General features: G+C 36.6%; 2 protein-coding genes across 2 annotated transcripts; one reads left to right on the forward strand and one right to left on the reverse strand.

Annotated features, from left to right (window-relative positions):
- The first annotated feature begins 534 nt into the window (after positions 1-534).
- On the forward strand, positions 535-10,549 carry ccdc93 (CCC complex scaffolding subunit CCDC93). The gene is made up of 23 exons (XM_083538017.1): positions 535-691; positions 1,785-1,898; positions 1,982-2,076; positions 2,270-2,381; positions 2,594-2,692; positions 3,414-3,470; positions 3,725-3,825; positions 4,472-4,508; positions 4,617-4,715; positions 5,831-5,881; positions 5,984-6,070; positions 6,496-6,609; positions 6,714-6,776; positions 7,553-7,626; positions 7,775-7,856; positions 7,940-8,014; positions 8,297-8,368; positions 8,446-8,554; positions 8,723-8,805; positions 9,249-9,286; positions 9,459-9,543; positions 9,627-9,740; positions 10,178-10,549. Exons 1-23 carry the CDS (start codon positions 608-610, stop codon positions 10,232-10,234), a joined length of 1,902 nt encoding a protein of 633 aa, XP_083394143.1. The 5' UTR covers positions 535-607; the 3' UTR covers positions 10,235-10,549.
- Positions 10,550-10,648: 99 nt separating this feature from the next.
- ddx18 (DEAD (Asp-Glu-Ala-Asp) box polypeptide 18) lies at positions 10,649-17,198 on the reverse strand. Its single transcript, XM_083538010.1, has 14 exons — positions 17,026-17,198; positions 16,351-16,533; positions 15,423-15,587; positions 15,046-15,181; positions 14,768-14,868; positions 14,222-14,421; positions 13,931-14,045; positions 13,658-13,797; positions 12,811-12,972; positions 12,111-12,263; positions 11,904-12,017; positions 11,729-11,785; positions 11,459-11,636; positions 10,649-11,091 (listed from the first exon to the last, which is right to left on the reverse strand). The coding sequence occupies exons 1-14, from the start codon at positions 17,135-17,137 to the stop codon at positions 10,946-10,948; spliced, it is 1,962 nt and encodes a 653-aa protein (XP_083394136.1). The 5' UTR covers positions 17,138-17,198; the 3' UTR covers positions 10,649-10,945.
- Positions 17,199-25,436: the final 8,238 nt, after the last annotated feature.

Here is a 25,436-nt window from a genome sequence, read left to right on the forward strand (position 1 = left end):
ACAATGACTACAATACCGTAACTAATAAAAACGTAAATATTTTATAAATCTTTTAATTTGATGATGTATTCATTAATTTATTGTTTATTTAATTGTAAGCATATAATAGAAATACACTTAATATAACAATAATTCACAAAGAAAGTTACGCTTTACTTCTATATTCTACTTACTTCTATATTGTCTTTACGCCCGACTATAAGAACGATTGGTAAACCTTTAAAAATGATGTATATGTCTGTAAATATTTTTTGTATAATTCTATTATTATTATCCCTCCAAATCCTGTGTATTTTGTATGACAGAACTACTAGCAGTGTATCGCAAAACAAACATACATACTGCTCATTGTATTTGCACTGATAAATAAAGTGTATTAGTTTACCGGGTTTTTGTGCTTTTTGCGCTTGTAGTTTTTATTTCCGTAGTTAAATATTGATTAAAATATATTTTAAAAAATATGTTGCTTTTGTGTAGCTTCAGTATTTTTTACAGGTCTAAGTGAAGGAAATAAGAAACTGTACTAAATGGTTCAGTCTTTTGGCTCTGAGTTAAACTGCAACCCGTCCAGCGACAGCACGGCGTCACGTGACATCGCGGCCCCAATATGGCGGCCTCCTCTGTTTTTCAGAGAGTGAGGACGGGCTCTAAAATTGGTGCTCAGTACGACCAGGAGGGAAACATCATCCAGGTATGAATCGCTTTTAAATCAAACAAAGACGTGTACATGTGCGTTTGTTCACTGTCACATGTAAAGCTGTTACTAGTGCGGTAGCAAAGCTAGCTTCTCTGGTCACTGCCTGTGGTTAACGGTGCAGGAAACAAATTTAACTAACTAGCTAAAGTAATACCAATCACATATAAGTGCAAATTGTCTTAAATCACGTGTTTATTTGAAATATACTACAATTTATTTGCTATCCTTTTATTATATATAAAAACACGACGCAGATTGAATGAGCACGCCCTCATCATGTGACTCCTGACACCAGCAATCCATTACACTGTGTTTTCCGGTTAAATCTAATATTCAGTCAAATAGTTTCCCTGATTTTAGTGTCTTTATTTAGTTCCCAGTTCACTGATGAGATCTTAGGCACTTGTTGACACCGCAGCCCATTTACCACAGTGTAGTAGTGTAGTGTATGGTTTATTAATGTGGTGCAGATAGTTGGTTTGAAAGAGGCAGATGTAGAGGGCGGTGTGGCGACCCCTAGCGGGAGCAGCCGTAAGAACAAGTAGTGTATATGAGGAACACTTACAGAAATGCTGTCATTTTCACTGAAAAAACAGAGCAGCAAACCAGATTTAATATAAAATACCAGAAGAATTTTAATGCTGAACTATTATGCACACTGCCATAGAGATTGGGGTAGCATGCACTACATATTTTACCCATGCCATAATAGCATTAAACACTATCTCCTGTTCCTGTCACTGACACAATATTATTAATACTGCTGCCAGATCTATAATATAATTTCTGTTACCACAGATTAGAGCTCTAGGACCCCACAGATAACAATTGGAGTAGTTTATCTGTTATGTAAAAGAACTAGATCCACATATATCAGCCAGTAATTTATCTCTAAAGCGTTGTTGATGTAAACTGACACCACTTTGTTTTGCTCAAATCAAGGGAACCACAAAATGAATCGCCAATAAACCATAACCCAGAATGTGCTCTGATTACGGCTTGTGTTTGGGTAATTTTAGTGTGGTTTCAGTTAATTAGTTGTGTTCATCATTTGAATATCAAGTCATTCATTTGAGCTTATGTACAGGTGGAGACTCGTGAAGATGAGGAGCAGAGCATTAAGCTGTCAGAAATCCTGGAGCTGTTGTTGGCTGCTGGGTATTTCAGAGCCCGAATCAAGGGTCTCTCACCATTTGATAAGGTACTTTCATGTCTTTGAACTGATTTGAACTTTTTTAAACATGCCATCAATGGGACACAAGCCTCTTTCATGTTCTCCCACAGGTGGTTGGAGGAATGACATGGTGTATAACAACATGCAACTTTGACATAGATGTTGATCTGCTCTTTCAAGAAAATTCCACCATAGGACAGAAGATGTAAGTTGCAGAGCAAGACAGTGACAATGTTTAGCATTCAGAAAGAACAACATTTAAGGTCAGACAAGGAGTCAGTGACTGACGTACAAGTAAATCTTAAAACGAAAACATTCTTGTGGATTTTGCAGCCAAAAGATCTCCTGTTATTGTCAAAGTGTAAAAAGCACTTCACGGTTTTGTTATTTTCTTTCAGCGCTCTGACAGAGAAGATTGTTTCTGTGCTACCCAGGATGAAGTGTCCTCATAGGCTAGAGCCACATCAAATTCAAGGCCTCGATTTTATCCACATCTTTCCTGTCATACAGGTGAACTTGGAAGGGTTTTTATGAGATGTAACGTTTTCTTAAAATCCTTAAAGACACGACCATGTTGTAGCTAGTTATTACATGGTGTTCCAAAATCAAGGATGTTAGCAGTACTCAATTATTACAAATTATTTACATTTGTTTTATATAAACAGTTAACACATTACTGTTGGTCATGCTTAAGACTGAGCGCTTGTACCTCTCTGCTGCAGTGGCTGGTGAAGAGAGCGATAGAGACCCGGGAGGAAATGGGAGACTATGTGCGTGCCTACTCCATCTCTCAGTTCCAGAAAACACACACCTTTCCTGAGGTAAGAGTACATCAAAATCCACATCGCTGCTGGATTTTCAATTCTGCTCGGACGTCGTTTATTGATTTTCTAGAACATCAAGCACTGGCAGGAGTGTCAGCTGTGATTAAATCACAGATTTATAATAACATGCTCCTTCTATATCGTATTTCTCTAGTAACTGTTAAATTACAGGGACTTTTATGGTGGTTGGTCCAGATAATCTAATTAACAATTTTCTTTATTATCACTATAAATTTATTGAACATTTATGGAAGGAGTCAGAAAAAAAGGTTTCTGCCATGGAAGAGTTGTCAGGACATTTTTTTCGATTCTCAGTAACATGACGAGCTGCATGATTTTTTTTTTATTTACTTAAAGAGAAATAACTAAAATGAAGCTTGAGAGGGAGCCAGCTTTATATTTGCTATAATTTATGTTTTTATAGACCTCATAGTATATTAACAGTTCTTTACTAAATGAAAAAGTAATCTTAGTGATAAGACGAATAAAGCACCTCAGTGCAGACTGTTATTGGAAAATCATAAACTTCCATGTGGTGATGATATTCCCCTTTGCACCACCACCACCATGATTATTTTCTCATAGCCACTCGCTTTTGCATTACCTTTTCCTTTCACGCACATCAAAAATAGACAGCACAGAGCTTTACCTTTAGCTACCAGAATTATCAAATTACTTATTTGCACATTTTATATGTCATTAATGAATGTTTTGGCAGGATGAAGAGTTTGAGCAGAGGAAACCAAAAGCAGTAAAAACAGTAGTGGACGTGTCTGTGAGTATCTCATCATGTTTGTTCTGCATTGGTGTAATGCACATGGCTGTGACAGAACTTCTAGTACCACGGTGATTTGATTTATACTTTAGTTATGAGATCTGTGGAAGCATTTCAAATATTCAGTATAAGAGGCAAAATTGTGTGTGTGTGTGTGTGTGTGTGTGTGTGTGTGTGTGTGTGTGTGTGTGTGTGTGTGTGTGTGTGTGTGTGTGTGTGTGTGTGTGTGTGTGTGTGTGTGTGTGTGTGTATAGGGAGTGTATGCTCCTCAGAGGAGATATAAAAGGCAGGCTGATGCAGGAGAGCTGCTGGATGAAGAGTCTAAGGTTCATTCCACCCTGCTTGAGTATGGCAGGTAAAAGACAAGACATGCACACACCACTGACTTGTTATAGGTCAGGTGAGAGGGAGTATGTACAACAGGTACCACACATATAATCCGCCTTTTCTTATTCCACTTTCTCATCTTTTTCCACATTATGCAATTTCTGCCCTTCATTCAGTCATTCTTTCTGTCAGTCTCTCTAAGTGCAGTATATAAGCTTTTTAATACTACTGAGCAATTAAGTGTATTTATAAAAAACACACAAAAGAATCCTCTCTAATTAGTTCCAAGTCTGTGGTGCTCTGTTGTGTTTACATCCCTTCCTGAAGATCCGACCTTTTCGCTTCACATCATCTCTTTAACCTATTCTTTCCCCTTCTTTCCTCATCCCATCAGTTCATGCCTAACCATTTTCCTCTACATGCAGTAAGTACATGTGTGTTTAGAAGATTTCCAGTCTTTAGAGAACCACAGTTGCTTTTGTATTTCTCCTTTTTGGCATGCTGTTCTTAATTTAATTTAATTAATTTAATTTTGGTCAGAGCAGCATGAAATATCTGTGTTTGTCCATGCAGAGTGTCTGCTTCAGCAACTGTATAAATATAAACAGATTCCATGATCACTAATAGAAAAATTGCTGATCTTAAATACAGTGCTTTCTTACCTTTTGTGACAGGCGTTATGGATATAGCAAGCACTCCAAACAGGACAAAGTGAGTATTATATTTCTGTGTACTGAAATTACGTTACACTTATAAGTTATAACTAAATTGGCTGTGTAGTAAGTGTGATGTTTAATGTGATGCTTTAACGTTTTGCAGGCTGAAGAGAAGAAGCTGCTGTTGGCTCAGGGTGGTCAGAGTCTGCCCCCGGGCATGACTGAAGTTTCAGAGGAAGAGGATCTTCAAGCAGCAGAAGAAGTCAGTTGCATGCAAAAACTGTGATTTGTTTATATTTAAACTAGCCTTTAGGTGCAAAACTGGTTGTACATTGAGGTGGATTAATAGGAAAAAAAAATTTTTTCTCTAAATGCTTTATAATTGAGCCGAGAAGGTATTTTAAATGCTGTAACTTTTTACATTTCACACAGACAGTCTAAGAAATGACTGTCTTTAGATGGTTTGGACATGTGCAGAGAAGGGACATGAGTTATATCGGTAGGAGAATGCTGAGAATGGAGCCACCAGGAAGGAGGAAAAGAGGAAGGTCAAGGAGGAGGTTCATGGATGTGGTGAGGGAAGACATGCAGGTAGTTGGTGTGAAAAAGGCAGGTAGAGGTAGAGGACAGGGGGGTATGGAGATGGATGATCCGCTGTGGCGACCCCTAATGGGAGCAGCCGAAAGAAGTCGTCGTCGTCTAAGAAATAGCATCTTGGAATTGAAATGGATGCAATTTCTTTCTAATGTGCTAGGGTTAGGGTTAGTATGTGCTTTTTGAGCATTGCATTCATACATTTAGTCCCAATTTGCTTTTATATTTTCCTTTACTCTCCTGGGAAGATGTTTTACTAGATTTTGGAGTATGCTTGTGGAGATATGAGCTCATTCAAGACACAAGGGTGTTGGTAAAATCAGGTAATGATTTAGGTGAGATGAGCAGGTCTGGGTGCAGTCAGCCTTCCAATTTATCCCAAAGGTATTCAATAGAGTAAAGGTCAAAGCTCTATAGCAGGAGATCTTCCACTCCAACCCATGCAAAGCATATCTTAATGAAGTTTGCTTTGTGTACAAGGACATTGTCATGTTGAAACAGGTTTGGGTCTCCTATTTTATGCTACTTTATCCTAGGACCCTCTATACTATTGTGTGCTTTCAGCTTTGTGATAACAGTTTGGGTAAGAACCGGAAATGGCAGTAAAAGTCATATACTTTTGTTCATATAGTCAGTGTATATTAATTGCATAAGTCAGGAACATGTTCAACCATTGCCGCTTTAGATCTCTATGAAGTGATTCTTTTGCTTCATGAAGTAAATATTATTATTATATTTAAATATATAATGTATTTCTAATATGTTTAATATTTTTCTCTCCAGTTGAGAATCAAAGCCCTCATGACTAGCATGGCTGCTATGGCAACAGAGGAGGTAGAGATTCATCGATTCTTTAATTCGTTCAGCTTTATGTAAAAGCAAGATACATCTTATACACAAGATATAACCAGGGCTTGCTTTAATTGTGTGTTGTAGGGAAGGTTGACCGCTAACACCGTGGGGCAGATTGTTGGGCTGCAGTCTGAGGAAATAAAGCAGATTGCATTTGAGTATGCTGAAAAGGTGTGTGGCTTAATCATTATACTCATTATACTGGTAATATAAAAAGAACTTTGTGATCATTTGGATCCTGATATTAAAGTGTTGTTTATTTACATAATAAGGATTCTGTAGTCATGATTTTTTTTTTTTAAACAAACATTTAATATATACAGTAATCCCCGTTTATTGCCATCCCAAAAATGCTATTTTATGTATACAGTACAGTACTGTATTAACACTTTACTTCATTTTATAATTAATAATTCTATTTTTATTAATAGATTTTATTATTTCAACATAAAACTCCATTAAAACAATCCCTATACGTTTTTTTGGTCTATCGTGCTATCCGCAAAAGACCAGGAAAATCAGCGACACATTTATGTGGCAAATGCAATTCCACGATAAATTGGGGGCTTTTGGTTAATGAGCATGTGATCCGGCAGGCAGAACGCTCCGCTGAGGATCGTACAGAACGGTATGGCCCTGTGCAGCAGCATCGCCGCATGGTTACATCGCTTAACAAACAGATCCAGCAGAAGAGCAAAGAACTGGAGGAGGTAGGACTTGCACATAAACACACACACACTCTAACTCAGTTGGTGCACAGCTTGGGGTTGTGTTTGTGCTTCAGCTTTCAGTTAGTTTCATATCTTTGTTTTAGATGCAGGCCAAGCAGCAGGATATGAGGACAGCATGCGAAGAGGCAAAGAGCAAATTAAGCGAGGTAACCACACAAAGTTTATTACTTTGAACGTATGCATACAACAACCAGCTTTATTTTTGTATTTTATTTTTTATTTTTTTATTTTTTTTATGAGAGAGACAGATGATGACTATGCATTTTGTTTATGCTATAGTATCTCACAAAAGTGAGTACACCCCTCACATTTCAGCAACCATTTTAGTGTATCTTCTCAAGGGACAATACTATAAAAATTCAACTTGGGTATGTTTTAGAGTAGTGCAGCTTGTATAGCAGTACAGATTTACAGTCCTCTAAAATTAACTCAACATGCAGCCATTATAGCTGCCAACTAAAGTGAGTACACCCTAAGCGATTACAGCTGTAAGTTTGTAACCATGCAAAGCCACATGTCCTATTCATCATGTTCATGTTTTTGTATGCTTGACAGGACCATATAAAAAATTGTTTCTTGTATTAGAGCAGTTAACATTTGGTGCTTTGAGTACAATTCCCTCATACTGACCACTGGATGTTCAATATGGCACCTCATGGTAAAGACTCTGAGGATTTGAGAATAAGAATTGTGGCTCTCCACAAAGATGACAAGGCTATAAGATGATGAGTAACATCCTAAAACTGAGTTACTGTACAGTGGCCAAGGTCATACAGAGGTTTTCCAAGATGGGTTCCACTCGGAACAGACCTCACAACGGATCTACTACTACTCTGGTTGCTAAAATGTGAGTGTACTCATTTTTGTGGCATCCTGTAAGTGTGTGTGAGGGTAATAATGGCATTTAATGGTGTGTGTGTAGGCCACTGAGCTGTGTGAGCAGTTGAAGAAAGAACTCAGCTCTTTGGCAGCGGTAGAGGCTCAAGCTGACTCAGGGTTGGTTTTCTTCTTCTTTTTTTTTAGTCATGTTTTAGCAAAGTATGTTTACATTATTTTTGAACAGGCGGCATGATTTTTGCCCACTTTTTACTTTTGTACGTTGTGCTGTATCTAATCCAGTGAACTGAATCAATTTTACCTGCAGTTTGCTTGAGAAGCTGCGAGCTCTAGTGGCCATGAACGAGAACCTCAAACAGCAGGAGCAGAGCTTCCGTACGCACTGCCACGTATGTTACATCAACTACCTCATTTATGTTCCATTTTATTTCTGAATGAGTGTTGAGTCAATATAATAATTGTCTATCTATAGGAGGAGATGACACGGCTGCAACAGAGTATTGAGGACCTAAAGATAGAGTTTGGAGATGAGGCTGATGATCAGAAGGTAATTTAAGCAAACTTTCCTAGTGTATACACACACACACACACACACACACTGTTCTCCGCACATTTGAAGGCTGGACATTTATCCAAACAAGTACACATCATAAATGAATTGATCTGTTGTTTCTTAATAGGGTCTATACATATTTCCTAGATCCGAATATTAGATAATAAAATGCTGTGTTATTATCCAGGTATACATTCACATTGTTTTCAGATTTGTTTGTCTCACACACTCACATCCCTCTTTTGCCTCGTGTCTGTCTCTCTCTTGAATCTTTAGGAAAGGAGTCAATTAATAGATCAGCAGTACAACACAGACCGGGAGAAGCTGCAGAAGATCCGTCTTCTGATGGTAAGACTGTCTAATCAGCATTTACTCTGCAGACTGAAGGAGAGTTCCCTTTCATTTAATGTTGTTGTCCCCTGCAGGCCCGGAGGAACCGGGAGATCGCCATTCTGCAGAGGAAGATTGATGAGGTTCCCAGCAGAGCTGAGCTTACACAGTACCAGAAACGCTTCATTGAACTCTATAGTCAAGGTGTGTGTGTGTGTGTGTGTGTTTTGTTCCTTGACCGTTGCCCTTGTTTCATTATTTATGCATTAGCCAGCTTTATTTACTAAACACATGCATATAAATAGCATGGTGATATTGACCCTCTTTGGTGAACTATAGTCCAGTATTAAAAAACCTTTTCTCTTCTTACAGTTTCTGCAACACACAAAGAAACTAAACAGTTCTTCACTCTCTATAATACTCTGGATGATAAAAAGGTGTATCTAGAGAAGGAGGTACATAAGATTTATTTCTTGGGATTTTTTAAGTATTGCTTTGAAAGTTACTGCACACAATCACAGTCGGGGGAAACAACTTTATTTACGAGTGTTTTTATTATTGTTACTATTTCTCTCATGGACCTAGTATGTATATATAAATGTGGAATGTACATTTGCATGTATTTTGAAAGAATTCTTTCTCATGAATGTATAGAAAATTGTTATATTTGAAAATAGTGTCTGTTTGAATTGTATGCTTTACCTATACCATACAAGTCAAGTTTATAAGTCTATAGTTTTTCACAATGGAAATTGTCTCAAAGCAGCTTTACAGAATTTCAGATTTAAGGTGAATCTGTTTATCCCTGATGAGAAAGCGACTGTGGCAAGGAAAAACTCCATACAGTAAAAGGTGATCAGAAATTCAAGACCGTGTCTTACTGAGTTTCTCTTTGCAGGTAAATTTGCTAAATTCCATCCATGACAACTTCCAACAGTGAGTATCCATATTACTAATCATTTCTTATGAATCATGTAACCAGTCATGGTTAACTGAAGAGTTTACCTGCTGCTGGTTATAAGGATGAGAATCAACAGAAAAAGTATGTTAGGGTCTCTTTGTCCCCCTTAGATTTTTGATCAAGGTGTGTGTGTGTGTGTTCATTCAGAGCCATGGCATCATCAGGAGCTAAAGAGCAGTTCCTCAGGCAGATGGAGCAGATAGTGGAAGGAATTAAACAGAATCGAATAAAGGTTGATGAGATTTCTATTATGTATTCAAATCTGGTAAACTTTATAATGTGTTTAGTGTTTCCTAAGATTTTTTTATTGTGTAGATGGAAAAGAAGAAACAGGAAAATAAGATGAGGAGAGACCAACTAAATGACGAGTATCTTGAACTGCTGGACAAACAGAGGCTCTACTTTAAAACCGTGAAAGACTTTAAAGAGGTGAGAACGCTGCATTGTACTTTCTTTAAACACTGTCTGGCAGTGAAACTCACACTACAACAAGCTGTCATTTTTCAACATTATTAGAATGTAATAAAACTACTTTTTGTGCAAAGAATTATCAAATTAATTACTATTTTATAGAATGAGACATGCATAATTAAACCAATAGATATGTTAACGAATCTAGTTTTCCTATAATTAGGACAGTTTGAACCAAATTGCAGTGTCTGTAAGAGTCCAGAGCTTTTACTGTACCTCAAACGCCTCTTGCAGCCTTTTACCCGAGTGTCATTTTTCATTGCTACGCAATTTTATTTTAAGAAAAAAGTGTCTTTTCACTAAAAGGTGTCTATAGAATTTATGCAGTTAATTTGTACAAAAAGGAATAAATGTAAATGTATTTTCTGAAGGCTTGCTTTGCTTCTGTGCTACAGGAGTGTCGTAAGAATGAGATGCTGCTATCCAAGCTGAGAACAAAAGGAGCATCCTAATGAGCACCCCCCCCCCCCCATTATGTTCAATGTACAAACTAATTATTGAGAGCAAAAAAAAGGGCAACAGCATGCCGTTACCGGTGCCCGGAACTAGATTTATACTATCTAACCTGCATACACTGACATTTGTGGAGTTTTGATTAGCTGTCAAAATAATGTTGAGCCATTTCTTAACTGAGGTCTCTTACAATACCAAGCATACTTGCACATGTCCCTAATGTAAATTGTGTTTAAATCAGTGACCATACTGGACTCTTTGTATTCCATTTTTTTTGGTAATATGTTTACAAGATTAAAAAAACATCATGCATTATTTTTTAAATGTTCATTGAATTCTTGTCAACAGAAGCAATGTAGAAATTTACATATACAATGATTAGAAAAAAAGAAAAAAGCAGGTAGGCATTTACACAGCTCTTGTATATTTTTTTTTAATTATGCCACCACTTCAAGGGTACAAAGTTGACTGTTCAAGAAAAGATTCATACACAGATTAAAAAAGTTCATAAGAATCTAGCATTAGAGATTCTCCACACAGTATTGTGGAATGGAAATAGACCTAAATTCAGTCTTCTAACAGCTTCTCTGAATATACACACACATCAAATAAACAAGAAAATGTGTGCATAAATAATGAATGGCAATGAACTATTCCCGTATATCCTGAAGCATTAAGAAAAAGGCATTTCAGCAGGGGAAAAGTCAAGGTCAGCGAGAGAACTGCCTGCGGTCACCCTTGCCCTTGTTAAAGTGTTTGAAGATCTTGGCCTTATGCACATTCTTCGATTTTTGGTAGCCAAAGCCCCCGCCTCCTCCCCTCTTCTGCAGCTTTACACCTTTACTGCTGTGAACATCTGAGAGGGAGCAGGTTAAGGAATCACAGAGTACTCCAACAGCACATTCAAATATTTACTTGCACGGTAGAAAACTGAACCTCAAGCTGTAATGACTGTAGGCAGTACAGGATTGAACACATATGGAGTGCAGGAAAAAGACTAGGGATGAAAAGCAACATTGACCCATTGTGCATTATCCTGTGCCCATGTGCATCATGGGCTCAAACGACTTTGAAGACCCCTTTTACCATGTCTATTTCATTCAACCTGTCATCATTTCATGCTTGTGTAAGCCTAGATCATTCAGGTTCTAAGCTATATGAAATATTATACACAGTTTGTGATGAGAATACAAACATAAAAGTGCAGAATATTAAAAGGATACTGAGGTCGACATAAGGTGGTACTTTGAAGCCAAAGGACAGCGCCACCTTTGGAAGGTCGAGTGTCTGTACGTCATAGATCTGTTTGAGTGAATGGGAATCATACGCCCTCACGTATGACTTGTAAGCCTCCTGGGCTGATTTATGCAGGTAGTAATTCTTCTCGATCAGCTTGTCCAACTAAAACGCAAAGCGACAGAGAAACATTAGCAACCCCCGTTATAATCCGGTTTAATAGATGCTTGAATGCTTTAGAGTGTAGCTGTATTCACCTGAGATTGAATATCTGAGATCTTAGTCCAAGAAAATTCAAACTCACTCAAGGGGACCTTGAAAGAAAGAAAATAAAAAGACAACAATGTAAAACAAACCCCACACAAATGAGTAGCTCCTGTCTTCACCATTTAAAATCTCTAAATAGGTTACATTTAAAGATTATAATGCTACCTTGGCCTGTTTGAGGAACCGCAGGAAGCCGAGCTCTTCAGGTCTGAGGATGAGGAGGGCGTGGCCTCTGCCATTAATACCTCGAGCAGTTCGACCCACGCGGTGAATGTATTCCTGACAAAATCATTTTTGTCATTAATGAAACATTATTATGCATATACAGAACATTAAAATTAATACATGTATTGCTTGCCTATAGTGTAATACCTTGGGGTCATCTGGTGGGTCGTACTGGACGATCCAGTCCACTTCAGGAATATCCAGTCCTCTGGCAGCAACATCTGTGCAGAGTAAGATCCCAGAGTCTGCATTGCAGAACTGGAAAAATGTGGTGGTTCTCTTCGTCTGTTTCTGCTTGCCCTGTAAAGCCACAATATAATATGTAAATAAACTCATTCGGTTGATGCTATTATACAAAACAACTTGCACCTGAGCAGTTGAGGTATAAGGTCTCACACAACCTAAGTGAGATTTCTAATTACATATATTGTTGAATTCTACTAATAAATATATATTTTTATAGGTCAAACAATTTAAAAAAAAAGTGCTTTCTAATCACAATTCCATTTCTGCCACCTCACCACAAGTCCATATTATCAGCAGAGTCACAAACTCAGGCATAATAGCAGTACTTAATGCACACAATGACCGAAATAATTTAACAAAGTCTCTCAAGGCAAACGACAACTCCAGCCAAAGTTGTAGAAAGAGGAGTGTTTTAGTGGCAGCTCAGTTTTAAGGGTTACTGATCAGAGGTGTGTGTTCAAACACCCAGTACTTCTGGGTCTTTCAATGAGACCCTGAACCCTCAAGTGTTTGTTGTCTTAGTTGTAAGTCGCTTTTAGATGTTTATGTACAGTGTTTATGTACAGTCTTTTAGTCATGTAAGATCTGCAGAACAACTCACATGGATAGCCATAACTGGCAGGTCAATATAGTTGAGCAGCTCGTAGTGATACTTCACAGACATGCAGGAGGAGAAAAACACCATCAGCTTCTTCTTGCGGTTCTTCTTCAGGAATGTAAAAAGCAGCAGGAAACGCTTCTCTGATGGACACACCACATAGCCCTGAGGCAAAATACAAAAGTTTACCACGAAGCCCGAAAACACAAACAGCCCAGATATACGAGTATAAAACACGCAAAGGCAACATGCAAAGAGCAGGAATTACAATGTCTTACAATTATTTAGACTTTTTAAATAAAAAATATTTACACTTCCAGTCCATATTATTTTACATGTAATAAACTGTCTACTATGTTAGTGCAATACAGCAAAACTATTGTCTTAAATGACCCTGCACTTCCATGATATCCAGAGACATACTTTAGGTTTATTACTATTCCCCAAAACCTTCATGGAGCTCTGTTCCTTTATATCAGTGTTCACTAAGAGTATAGCTAAATTGCAGCCTCAATTTAATGTTAAATGGGCCATGTATAAATCTGGAATTAACTGCATTCTCTAATATAAACCAACACTTCCAGAAAGCCCCACCATTATCAGCTTTCTGTCTTTTTATTATTTATTTTTTTTAGAACACTGGTTTTGGGCAGTCACATCATATTTAAATTTTTTTTAATGAAATAAAACAAACAGAGAAAATCATTACTGCACTGAAAGATGCCTTCTGATGTCAAACTATAAAGTTAAGCTATTATTTCTCGCAGATAAAGACAACATCTAACAAATAAATAGCAAAAATATCTACTGAATTGTACTATAAAATTCCTTTATAGGAAAGCTAATTCACCTGCTCCAATCCGTCCACAGTGGCTGTATCTTTGTTATCATCCACTCCCACGTACAGAGGCTCTTTCTTCAAAGAGATTCGTGCCAGATCCTCCACTTTCCTTGTTTGTGTAGCTGAAAACAGCATGGTCTGTCTCTTTTCTAGGCAATGAAAGTTACAGAGGCATAAAATAATGATGTCAAGTTGAATCGATGTCAAGCCAAGCAAAGCTAAGGAGGGGCAACATTTTATTTTAAATGCAGAAATCCATTATCTGAAGCGACAGGCTCTTACTTGGCAGCAGTTTGATGATCTGCTTAAGTTCTTCCTCGAATCCAACCTCAAGAATTCTATCTGCTTCGTCAATGATCAGACACTGCAGGTTTTTGTACATGAATCCAGCAGTGTTCTATACAGTGCAACAAAAAGGAAACCACAAACATGTAAGCACAATTATTACAAGCCCAGACCATGTATGCTTTGGGTCAAGATCCTTAACATTTACCACCAGGTATTCATTTGATGTGGAAATGTTATTGAAAACCGGTATGGGTCAAAAGAACAAGATTTAAATGCTGCTCTAACCTGTAGATGGTCGAGCAGTCTACCAGGGGTTGCCACCATGATGTTGACTCCATTACCAAGCTTCTGGGCTTCAGCTGAGCGGTTACTGCCACCCATAATGAGGCCATATGTGTGCACATGATGGGCCATCAACTCCTTCATTACTCCGTATGTCTGCATGGCCAACTCACGTGTTGGAGACAAAATCACCACACCAGTACCTGCCATAAAAGAGAGAGAGAGAGAGAGAGAGAGAGAGAGAGAGAGAGAGAGAGAGAGAGAGAGAGAGAGAGAGAGAGAGAGAGAGAGAGAGAGGGGTGAAGAAAACAATGAAGTATCTGGTTAAAAAAACAAAACAAAAAAAACAATGCTTTATCTCTACCTAAAAAGTGAATTGCAGCAGCGCTTTAGTCATCTTCGAGCATAATGTAACCACACCAAGAAATCTGCACTGGATTTCTTATTGAACTAAAATTGTGAGTGGGGCGGAAAAGATTGTGTCCTACAGTAAAAACAAAATCCAGCCCCTGGTTAACTTGACTCATATACTGTTTTGTGTACACTCACCATTTCTGGGCATGAATTTGAGTTTATAGATGAGTTCAATGGCAGGAATGAGGAAGGCCAGAGTTTTCCCACTGCCAGTTTTAGCAGCAGCAAGAATATCTCTGTAGAGAAAAAAAAACAATTAATGAGATGCCTGTAAGTTCCCCACATCATCTCACAAAAGGTACACATGGGAAAAAAACCCATCTATTTGGTTCGTCAGTTAGTTAGCAGGAGGATCATAAAGAGAATTAGTTTCATTGTTTTGTAATCAATGTGATTTAGTTGTATATGCTCACCTTCCCTCCAATAGGGGGCGTATGCTTTTGTGCTGAATCTCAGTCATGTTCTCAAAGCCCATCTCTTTAATAGCCTTGAGCGTGTTCTCACTTACAAGTTCTGCCAATGACCCAAACGAATTATCCTCAAACGCTCCTGAAAGGGGGCAGGGGCATAAACAAGTCAAGACGCTTTTATTGTCATTTCTACCATATATAGCTGACGCAGTACACAGTGAAATAAGACAACGTTTCTCCAGAATCCTGGTGCTACATTAAACAACAAAGCTACAACACATAACACAGAGCTACAACACAAAGCTACATAACACACACATCAGACCGCAGTTTCAGGTAAACAAACATTTCACACAAAATGAAAGGAGGTTCTTTCTCACCTGTTAGTCCGGATGGGAGCTCCGGTTGATCAGAATCATCATCCTGTTCAGCTCCATCGTTCTCACCATCCTCCAACACTTCATTTGCACAATCTTGTTCTTCCCCTGCCTCAGAGAGCTCAGCTTCATCACCGTTACTGTTCTCCTGCTTCGCCTTTTTTACGGCTAGAAAATCAGTTATCAATTAGAGAAACGACATATGGTACAAAGCATGTTATTGAACCAGAGTTTTTAAAAAAATGACACTTTTTTACAAAACCATCATCCAGAGCAATTTATAATGGGAATTATCAATTTATTCCTATTATACTTCCATGTATACAACTGAACAGCTGAGATTAAGTGCTGGAACTAGCAACCAAGCTGTACTGTGGTATAGAATTATCCTGCAGCACAAACCTAATTGAAGCTGATTGGTTAAAAGTTGTGCTGTTTTTTTTTCTTGATCAGTACAGCTTGAGTTCTAGCTGTATTCATTTTTTTGGACCAGAGGAAACTAATGTTACAGCATATGAGCGCATTCTACAAATTCGAGTCTCGTGCTCATCCAAATCTGGTTAGGCATAACAGGTAAGGTGTCCATATGCTTTTGTCCACAGTGTGCATTTATTAACAATTTAAAAATGATAACACTCTATAATCCATTTATGGTTGTTGTCAATGCGTCAGTCCATATGATTTGATAAACCACTAATAGGAACAATACATAAAAAATAAGTTTGTCGAGTAGCTTGAAAGTGTATGTACGGGACAAATTCATTTGAAGAGTGTTCGGGATGCTCGAATATGAAGCTCGTCTAAATCATTCTTATTATTGTGAAAGAATGAGTGTTAGTATAAGGTACTGTAGGTATTACTGGGAGAGCCTGCAAAATAGGCAAGTGTCAGTAGATCATCACAAACAAGTTACTCTTTACAAAGGACTCACCCATGTTATTGGGATCTCCTGTGTCATTTAATTTCCTCTTCTTCTTCTTTTTCTTCTTCTTGTTGCTGTCTTCCTGAGTATCTTCGCTCTTCTGATTGTCGGCTGTCATCTCCTGCTCTGTGGCCGCAGCTGGAGTTTCTTTAGTCGTTTCTCCATCACATTCCTCAATTATGACTTTAGAGTCTATTAGAAAACATGAAAACGCCATCAATCAGTAGCTCGCAGTCTCTGGTTCCACTGACCAGATAAATCTGATTAGATGAAGCGTGTTCACATCAAATTGTATAAGATTAACCCTCAATCCAAGTGAATACTTGTTAGAGCACAAAGAGAAAGTAACAGTTATAACATTAAATATATTTAACATTATAATAATGAACATCTGTTTACACTGTTGATATCATTTAAAAACTAATCAGATTCCAATAAAACAATGGAGGAAGTTAATCAGGATAGTTAGCAATCAACAAACACGAATTAAATAGCTACATTAAACATATTTGTGTCAAAAACATTTGATACCCCATGGCCACATCTGGAATTCCACAATAATAACTAAACGTTTCTTCCTCCAAGCTAACACGCTTTCCATGCTAGCTTAGCTAATTATCCAGTCAGTACACACACACAGCTCGTATAAACTCAACAAATCAAACAAATCAGCTACAGCATTACCGTTTTCTTCTTCGTCTTCTTCCCTCTGCTTTTGTCTAAGCTTCCGTTCTTTATTCTTTGCATTTCTCTTCTGAATTTTCTTCCGAAGCAGCTTCATCTGAAGGTCCGCCATGTCTGCAAGTAGACACACACGTGTGAGACTGACTGGGGTCCTTCGGAAAACACTCCTACTGCTTTATTTCCCCCACCCGTTTTCCAACATGTGTGACCTACTAGTGCCCGAGTGATAAAAAAAAAGGCCCCGTTTGCCTGAATGAAATGCGGATTATCACGTGAGTAAATTCATTTTTTTAAATCCAGTTATGATTGTATTATTTAAACAAAATACAAACATCAATACTGATAAAAAAATAAACCAAATTCAGCAGAGATAAAATAGCGATTTTAATCAGGGATTTTGAGTAATTGCGATTATTATTCTCCTTATTATTATTATTATTATTATTATTATTATTATTATTATTATTATTATATTATTATATATTATTATTATTATATATATATTTCAGAGTAATTTATGTATTTATGTATTTATTTATTTATTTATTTATTTATTTATTTATTTATTTATTTATTTATTTATTAGCTTTTAAAATTATTATTATTTATTTACTGGAACGAACCACATGGTGGCAACATTTTGCAATCCACCCAGGAAAACTCTTCAAATGGTAAAATTATCTATCTATCTATCTATCTATCTATCTATCTATCTATCTATCTATCTATCTATCTATCTATCTATCTATCTATCTATCTATCTATCTATCTATCTATCTATCTATCTATCTATCTATCAAAAAAATTCTATATATATATATATATATATATATATATATATATATATATATATATATATATATATATATATATATAAATAAGGTAATTAGTTCTTACTTTAATTATCAGCATCATGTCAACCAGCCTCTGTTTTATCACCCGAGGTAACAATTAATGGCAGTATCTGTGCCACATCTCAGTGTCCAAAAACACACATGTAGGCAAACTAGCTGTGCTAAATTATTTAGAGGTCTTAAAGTGTGTGTGTGTGTGTGTGTGTGTGTGTGTGTGTGTGTGTGTGTGTGTGTGTGTGTGAGTGAGAGAGAGAGAGAGAGAGAGAGAGAGAGAGAGAGAGAGAGAGAGAGAGAGAGAGAGAGAGAGAGAGAGAGAGAGAATGGTGCTCTGTGGACTCCCACCTTTGCCCAGTGTTACTATAATTGGCTCTGGATCAATCATGACCCTGCTCAGGACAAATTGCTTACTGAAGATGAATGGATGAATGGATGGATGGATGGATGGATGGATGGATGGATGGATGGATGATTGAACATCTTTGTATGAGTTCATTGAAAAAAATTTGTTTTTTTTTTATCTGTGCCCACTGCAATCCCTACAGACCATGTAAGTATTTTTCTCAGTTTTGATGATGTGATTGCACAATGATTAGACGTTGAATTGATTTTGTCTACAGACAAAATATGTCCACCAAATATTGATCATAGACCTACTGACTGTATTTACTGCAGTGTTTGTTAAACTAGTTCTTTACACAAAATGAGAAGACAAATTCCCAACAAATAGCCATATTTATTTCTTGGAATTTTTGTCATGAAATATATTTATGTTTTCTCAACGTAGAGGCATTAATGTGTTTTGCTGGAAGAAACCTGAAATCTTGATTAAACCCAATCAGTTATCATTTTCCTGAATTCAATATCACTGACATACAATTTGATTTTGCAGACCATTACGAGTTACTGAGCAGACCCCCAAACCACATGCAATTTAATGAAAGTTTTCAATAATCACAATTCTTTATGTTTAGTAACTGAATTGTATGGACCACCATCCCACTTTCTCTCTCTCTCTCTCTCTCTCTCTCTCTCTCTCTCTCTCTCTCTCTATATATATATATATATATATATATATATATATATATATATATATATATATATATATATATATACCATGAACATTTTCACATAAAGAAAGACCGATCCAAGGACAGAGATATTTGTTTTAGTAAAAGGAGGAAGTGAACTGGAAAATGTGTTACCTAAGCAGATGGGAAAAACAGCAATCTAAAAGTGGTGGCTTTCAGGATGCTTATTCAGGCAGGTAGACGTGATGTGCTACGAGATGGACCCCATTAAAGTTATTTATACTTTGAGCTCTGGCTTTAATCCTGTGTTCTGAGAGTCTCTGAAGGTCTGCAGGTTTTATGCTTCACCATATGCTTGAGAAAGCTTTCGAGTTTTGTCCTTGCAGGAGAAGCTGTAGTAAAGGTCTCATTTAAAATTATTTCAGTCTTGTTCAATGACTCTCTTATTTCACCTATCAGGGAATAATCAATGCACAGTTTTCCTGCTGAGCTTTTCGATTCAAGACTTAACATTTTGGTCACCAAATTAGATGACAATAACAATGTCATGTGGGAGAATAAAATATTTGTTTATTTATTATTTTTTCTATAATAGCATGTCTCAAAGTGTTTTATTACTCTGCATAAATTTGCCACTGATTGAAATGTTTAGTTTATTAAAGAATAAAATGAAAGTTATAGTTATTAAACGAGACAATTTTGACACAACCTTTGCATGGAACATGGCGTACACACAAAAAAGATGAGGCTGGAAATGTGAGTACGTCACTTTCCAGGAAAGTGTTTGTGTCTGTGTCGCCAATTCCTGTTCTTGCCTTCTGTGTTTCCACCTTGTGCAGGGCTCAGAGTTTACCTGCAGGTGCGCACTTTCTATTTTCTTTTGTACTATTCCAAAATGCATTAAATTTATTATTTTCCACACAATTACAAAAAACAATACCCCATAAAAACAACATACGAAAAGTTTGTTTAAAATCTTTGCAAATTTATTAAAAATAACTGGTAAAAAAAATCACGTACAAGTGTTCACAGTCTTTGCTATGACACTTAAAATTGAGTTTAGGTTCATCCTGTTCCCACTGGAAATTTCCACATTGATCATCTTTGAGATGTTTCTACAACTTTTTTGGAGTCCACCTGTGGTAAATTCAGTTGATTGGACATGATTCAGAAAGGCACACACCTGTCTATATAAGGTCCCACAGTTAACAGTGCAAGTCAAACCAAGCCAGGAAGTCCAAGGAATTGTCTGTAGACCTCCGAGACTGTATTGAGGCACAGATCTGGGAAAGGGTACAAAAAAGTTCTGCAGCAAGTTTCCAATGAGCCCAGTGACCTCCATCACCCGTAAATGGAAGAAGTTTGGAACCACCAGAACTCTTCCTATAGCGGGCCGACCTTCTCCTTTGCCGAGAAAATCCATCCACCCTAAGCCTAAAGCACACCTGTGCAATAATTATGCTGTATAATCAGCATCTTGATATGCCACACCTCTGAGTTGGATGGATTTTTTCAGAAAGGAGACGTGGTCACTAACACATATTCAGATAAATTTGTGAACAGTATTTGAGAGAAATAGGCCTTTTGTGTGCTTAGAAAAAGTCTTAGATCTTTCAGTTCAGCTCATGAAAAATGGGGGCAAAAACCAAAGTGTTGCATTTAATATTTTGTTCAGTATAGAATGATGTCAAAAACAAAAAGCATTCAGTGAGTGACAGTTCCCTGGTTGGAAACACCTTGTGGATTTGACAGGTCTGAAAAGAGGTCAGCTGTTAGGAAGAATATAGCTTAAATAACTGTATAAATAACTGAATGTAACTGAATAAATAACTTGTTATATTACAACCCCATTTTCAAAAAAGTTGAGACATTGTGCTAAATGTAAACAAAAACACAATATAGTGATTTACATATCTCATAAATCCATATTTTATTCACACTAAAATGTAAAAGAAAATGTGTTGAAATGAAAATATTTAAGGGGGGAAAAAAGCTTATTTAAAATTTTTTTGCTGCAACAGGTACCAAAAAAGGGACAGGGACAAGTTTATCACTGTGTAACATTATGTCTTCTGTCCATATACATCTGGGAACTGAGGAGACCAGTTACAGAAGTTTTGGGAGAGGGATGTTGTCCCATGTGTGTCTGATACAGGATTCTAGCTGCTCAACAGTTCTGGGTGTCCTTTGTTGTGTTTGTGTTTCATGATGTGCCAAATGTTTTCAAATGATGAAAGGGCTAGACTACAGGCAGGTCGGTTTAGCACCCGGACTCTTCTACTACGAAGTCATGCTATTGTCATAGATGCAGTATTGAGCATATTAGCATATTATGTCATATTAGCATATTGTGTCATATTAGCATTGATTTGCTTTAATAAGCAAGGTTTTTATTTAAAAAGAGTTTTCTGGATAGAAGCATTTGTTGTTCTAAAACCTGTTTATACAGTTCAACATTGATGGAGCCTTTCTAAATATGAAAGCTGCCCAATCCACAAGAACTAATGCACTCCTATACCATCAGAGATGCAGATTTTTGAAATGAGCACTGGACTGAAGTCAGATTGTCCCTCTCCTTTTTAGTCCGTAGGACGTGGTGTCTATTGTTTCCAAAATTAAATTTTTTTTTCGATTCATCTGACCATAGAACAGTTTTCCACTTTCACTCAGTGAATTTTAAATGAGCTTTGCCGGGAGAGGAGGGCAGGGTTTTTGGATCAAGTTCACATATGTGTAGACACAAATTAGTCTTTCACAAATTGGTGAAGCTCTTCCCATCTTTACTTCTGAGAAACTCTGCCTCTCTAAGATGTATTATTTATACCCAATCATCTTGCTGACTGTTTAATTTTAATAACACTTTCCAGATATTTGTTGCCCCGTCCCAACCTTTTTGAGACATGTTACAGCGATCAAATTTAAAATTACCTTTTTTTTTTTCTTCTTAAAATTATACATTTCCTCATTTTGAGGGTTTGATGTTTTGTATGTTCTATTAATAATTAAATATACGTTTATGACATTTGCGAATAATGTTTTTCAATTTTATTTGACATTTACATTTTTTGGAATTGGGGTTGTAGAATAATCACTTTTAACAACCATAGTGAACAGAAAAGCATCACAGACAGGAATTTCATGCAGTGCAAATGAATGCAAGAAGCCCAATGAACACAATTCAACTAATTCTCCCTTCACTGCAGCCACAGCTGCGCCATCCGCATACATCATATCTAGCAGAAGCATCAATATTAACTTCATAAAATGACCCCAGGTTTTAACTGCATTGCCAAATTGTGGAATGACAAAATAGCTATTAAATTCACATGAATATATTTGATTTTGTACATTTAAATGGCGTGAAAATGCAGACGTGCTTTGACACCTGCGAGAGGGCCTCAGAGTAAGCAAGTTACAATCTGATATGTTCAAGCAACTAAGAGTTTATGGTCAAATAAGAGTGCTGGCTTTATGGCAATATGTGATGTAACAGGTGAAATCTTTTTAGATAAAACTTAAAATTTAAACAAACTGAATTAAATATTGGGAATAGTTTTAATACATATTTATAGACAAAGATATATAAAAAAAAATGTAAGCAGTGATTTAAGCTTATAGAATATTCTTCTGAAATAATTTGTTACGTTAAGTTATTGCAATATGCCCAAGTCCCAGGTTTACAACCTATTGCTGAACAAGCCACAGCAAGATTTATTTTTATATAAAGAGGTAATTGGAGGGTAATTTTTCAGTGCACTCACTAAAACCTGGTTAAAATTTGCTTGGATCCTTCATGTGGGACCAACAGCACTGATATCTTTTATGAACCACTTGCTGATGCTAATTTAAGAGATGTTATTCAAAGTTGGTTTGAAACATTATTCAGGTTTCTTTTTCATGTATCTTTGTGTTGCTGAAAAGGTTCAAAGAAGGTAGCAAAGGTTGTTTTGCCTCTTAGCACAAAATAAAGAGCAAGATTTTATTTATTGTCAACTCACTGAAAAATACCAACCGCAATGTGAAGTTAAAGTAGAAATTTATATTCTGCAGCTGGGAAGAGAAACTTTATGATTATAAAAAATAAATCACAGAAGAACCTCTGAAACACAAAATGAGTTTGAAGGGATCCAGCTTCTGTAGGAAAGGTCATAGGCAGGTAAAACTAACCAACATTGCATACGTAAAACAAATAATGAATGTTTTTATAAATGCTTTGTCAAGCTTTAATCAAATTTAAAGAGTTTTCTTTCTTAGAGGCATGGATCACAAAAACATGTGAGTGCTTCAACACAAATATACCCAGTGGAACAAAAAGAAAAAGTGGGACAGCATAGAACAAGAGATTGCTGACTGCATTCATTACCTACAGCATTATACAACAGAAATGAGACAGAATTATGAGGCTGCCTCATTTGTTACCTCAGAACTGACCAATATCTGAAAATAATACCAATTTTCAGGTTAGGCTGACTGCTATGATGCTACTTGCTGGGTTTCCATTATATAATTGATACATCAGCTATACAAATGTTCTGTCAAGTGATTTTAATCAGAAAAGTAACTGAATAGTGGATTATCCCTGTCTTTTTCATCCTGTGTTAATGATCCAAAAATAACATACTATGCTTCTGGGTACCTCCTGGTATCTTGCATTGGTGTCTGCTCATCTGGTTTCACCATCTCTTACAATATAAAAAAGGCATGCCTCAAGACTTTTCTCTGTTCTGGCACATGGGTGGTAGAATGAACTTCCCATAGATGTCTTAAAATCTGAGACACTAGCAATGTTCATATGATGTTTAAAGACCTACTTTTTCGAGAAGTACTTAATTAGCGTACTATTTTGTTACCTCCCCAGCAGACATTAGACATGGTAGTTATTAATTTATCCCATATTAGGATAAATGTATTGATAGACTTTGAAGCACTTGCTAGCTAACACAAGCAAACACAAGCAAAGCACAAACTAGATAAGAGCATCTGCTAAATGGGATAAATATAAATGCTTTTATGCAGTTTATGTGTATTCCATTGCACTCCCAAAAACAGACAATATGTGGATTGTCTACTCAAAAATAACCTGCTATACTGAAGTATCTCCATTTGGGAAAACCTTTACCTTGACTTCATTAAATTTATACACACACACACACACACACACACACACACACACACACACACACACACACACACACACACACACACACACACACACACACACACACACACACTGTATATATACATACATACCCATGACCTTAACTGTGTGATTTGATTTTTTTAAAGTAGTTAAAAAGAAGGTTTTGGCCTCATGATAATTAATAGATATCAATCAGTGTATGATTAATTAATATCATTCTATCAATAGATTGTGCTAGCAGTAACATTAGAGTATTTTCAAACTGAGTTGATTAAACAAGAGACTTGTGACAAACATTATAATTGGACATTATAAGCACAATAAAACAGTATTCATTGTAGTATTTGGATACTTTAGTATATTTGAAGGCAAATATTTTTGTACTTTTACTCAATTGAGAGACTAAAGAAAACATTTTTACTGGATCAATATTTTACCTAGTGTAAATCTACTTTTACTGAAGTACATGGTTTGTGTATTTTGTCCACCACTGAATCTTTGTACCAATATGCTGATTTAACTGCAGCCTACAAGATGGATTCTAACTTTGTTTTGTGAACTTGATTAAAACCTATTTTTTAGGCTGGTGGCCCTTGTATTTGACACCCCTCATTTTTTATAGCTATCCTTATAGACATCCTTTATGGTGCTAGATGAAACCTTTTTTATAAAAGTACAATAACAATATAGCAATGCAGAACACCAGAGATCGAGGATGTATAGTATGTACAGTTTAATTATTTATTTATTTATTTATTTATTTATTTATTGATATTTGAAGGTAGCAGATTGGACATTTTTTTCCAGGGGGCCATTTTATAAAAAGATTACAAAACCATGCTGAAAATGCTCATCCTTTGCCCAGACGTACACAGTCATTTCATTTCGATATGCTTGAACAATATGGAGGGGGGTCCCCACAAGCTACGGAAGTCTATTCATCTGCGTTTGTTTAGATGGCTTGAAAAGATTTGTAACTACACCACAATCATTTCTTAGCCATTAATATTGTATATGGCAGAGCATGGGAGCAGAGCAAATAGACTGAACATAGTTCTGTGGTCTGAGACGGAAACAAGCTGTACATTAATCACATTCATGAAGATTGGTATTTTATGTTTGTGTCTCTGCAGAGACATAATGCATTGTGAAAAAATAAGAAACAAGTCTGTAAAATAAATGTGAATGCGCCACATGAGACACAAATAAAGGAACCCAAGTTATTTTCATTGTTAATGTGTCTGTATGTGCTGATGTGATGAGGGGTTAAGTCGCACCCTATAACCACACGTCTCCCACACAGTTTTTAGACTGACTCTGGCACAGAAACCAACAACTTACAAAAAAACTTGATGCACACACATAAAACTGTCATACAGTTAAATGATG

The sequence above is a fragment of the Silurus aristotelis genome (assembly GCF_946808225.1).
Source record: "Silurus aristotelis genome assembly, chromosome: 3".
Taxonomy (NCBI): domain Eukaryota; kingdom Metazoa; phylum Chordata; class Actinopteri; order Siluriformes; family Siluridae; genus Silurus; species Silurus aristotelis.

What these genes read in the sequence shown, in the direction of transcription:
- ccdc93 (XM_083538017.1), top strand. Translation starts at nt 608, where the DNA reads ATGGCGGCCTCCTCTGTTTTTCAGAGAGTGAGGACGGGCTCTAAAATT. An exon ending in ACATCTTTCCTGTCATACAG is followed by an intron (nt 2,382 to 2,593) that starts GTGAACTTGGAA and finishes TCTCTGCTGCAG; the next exon opens with TGGCTGGTGAAGAGAGCGAT. An exon ending in AGAGCAAAGAACTGGAGGAG is followed by an intron (nt 6,610 to 6,713) that starts GTAGGACTTGCA and finishes TCTTTGTTTTAG; the next exon opens with ATGCAGGCCAAGCAGCAGGA.
- ddx18 (XM_083538010.1), bottom strand. Translation starts at nt 17,137, where the DNA reads ATGGCGGACCTTCAGATGAAGCTGCTTCGGAAGAAAATTCAGAAGAGA. An exon ending in AGGAGATCCCAATAACATGG is followed by an intron (nt 15,588 to 16,350) that starts GTGAGTCCTTTG and finishes CTGATTTTCTAG; the next exon opens with CCGTAAAAAAGGCGAAGCAG. An exon ending in CGCCCCCTATTGGAGGGAAG is followed by an intron (nt 14,869 to 15,045) that starts GTGAGCATATAC and finishes TTTTCTCTACAG; the next exon opens with AGATATTCTTGCTGCTGCTA.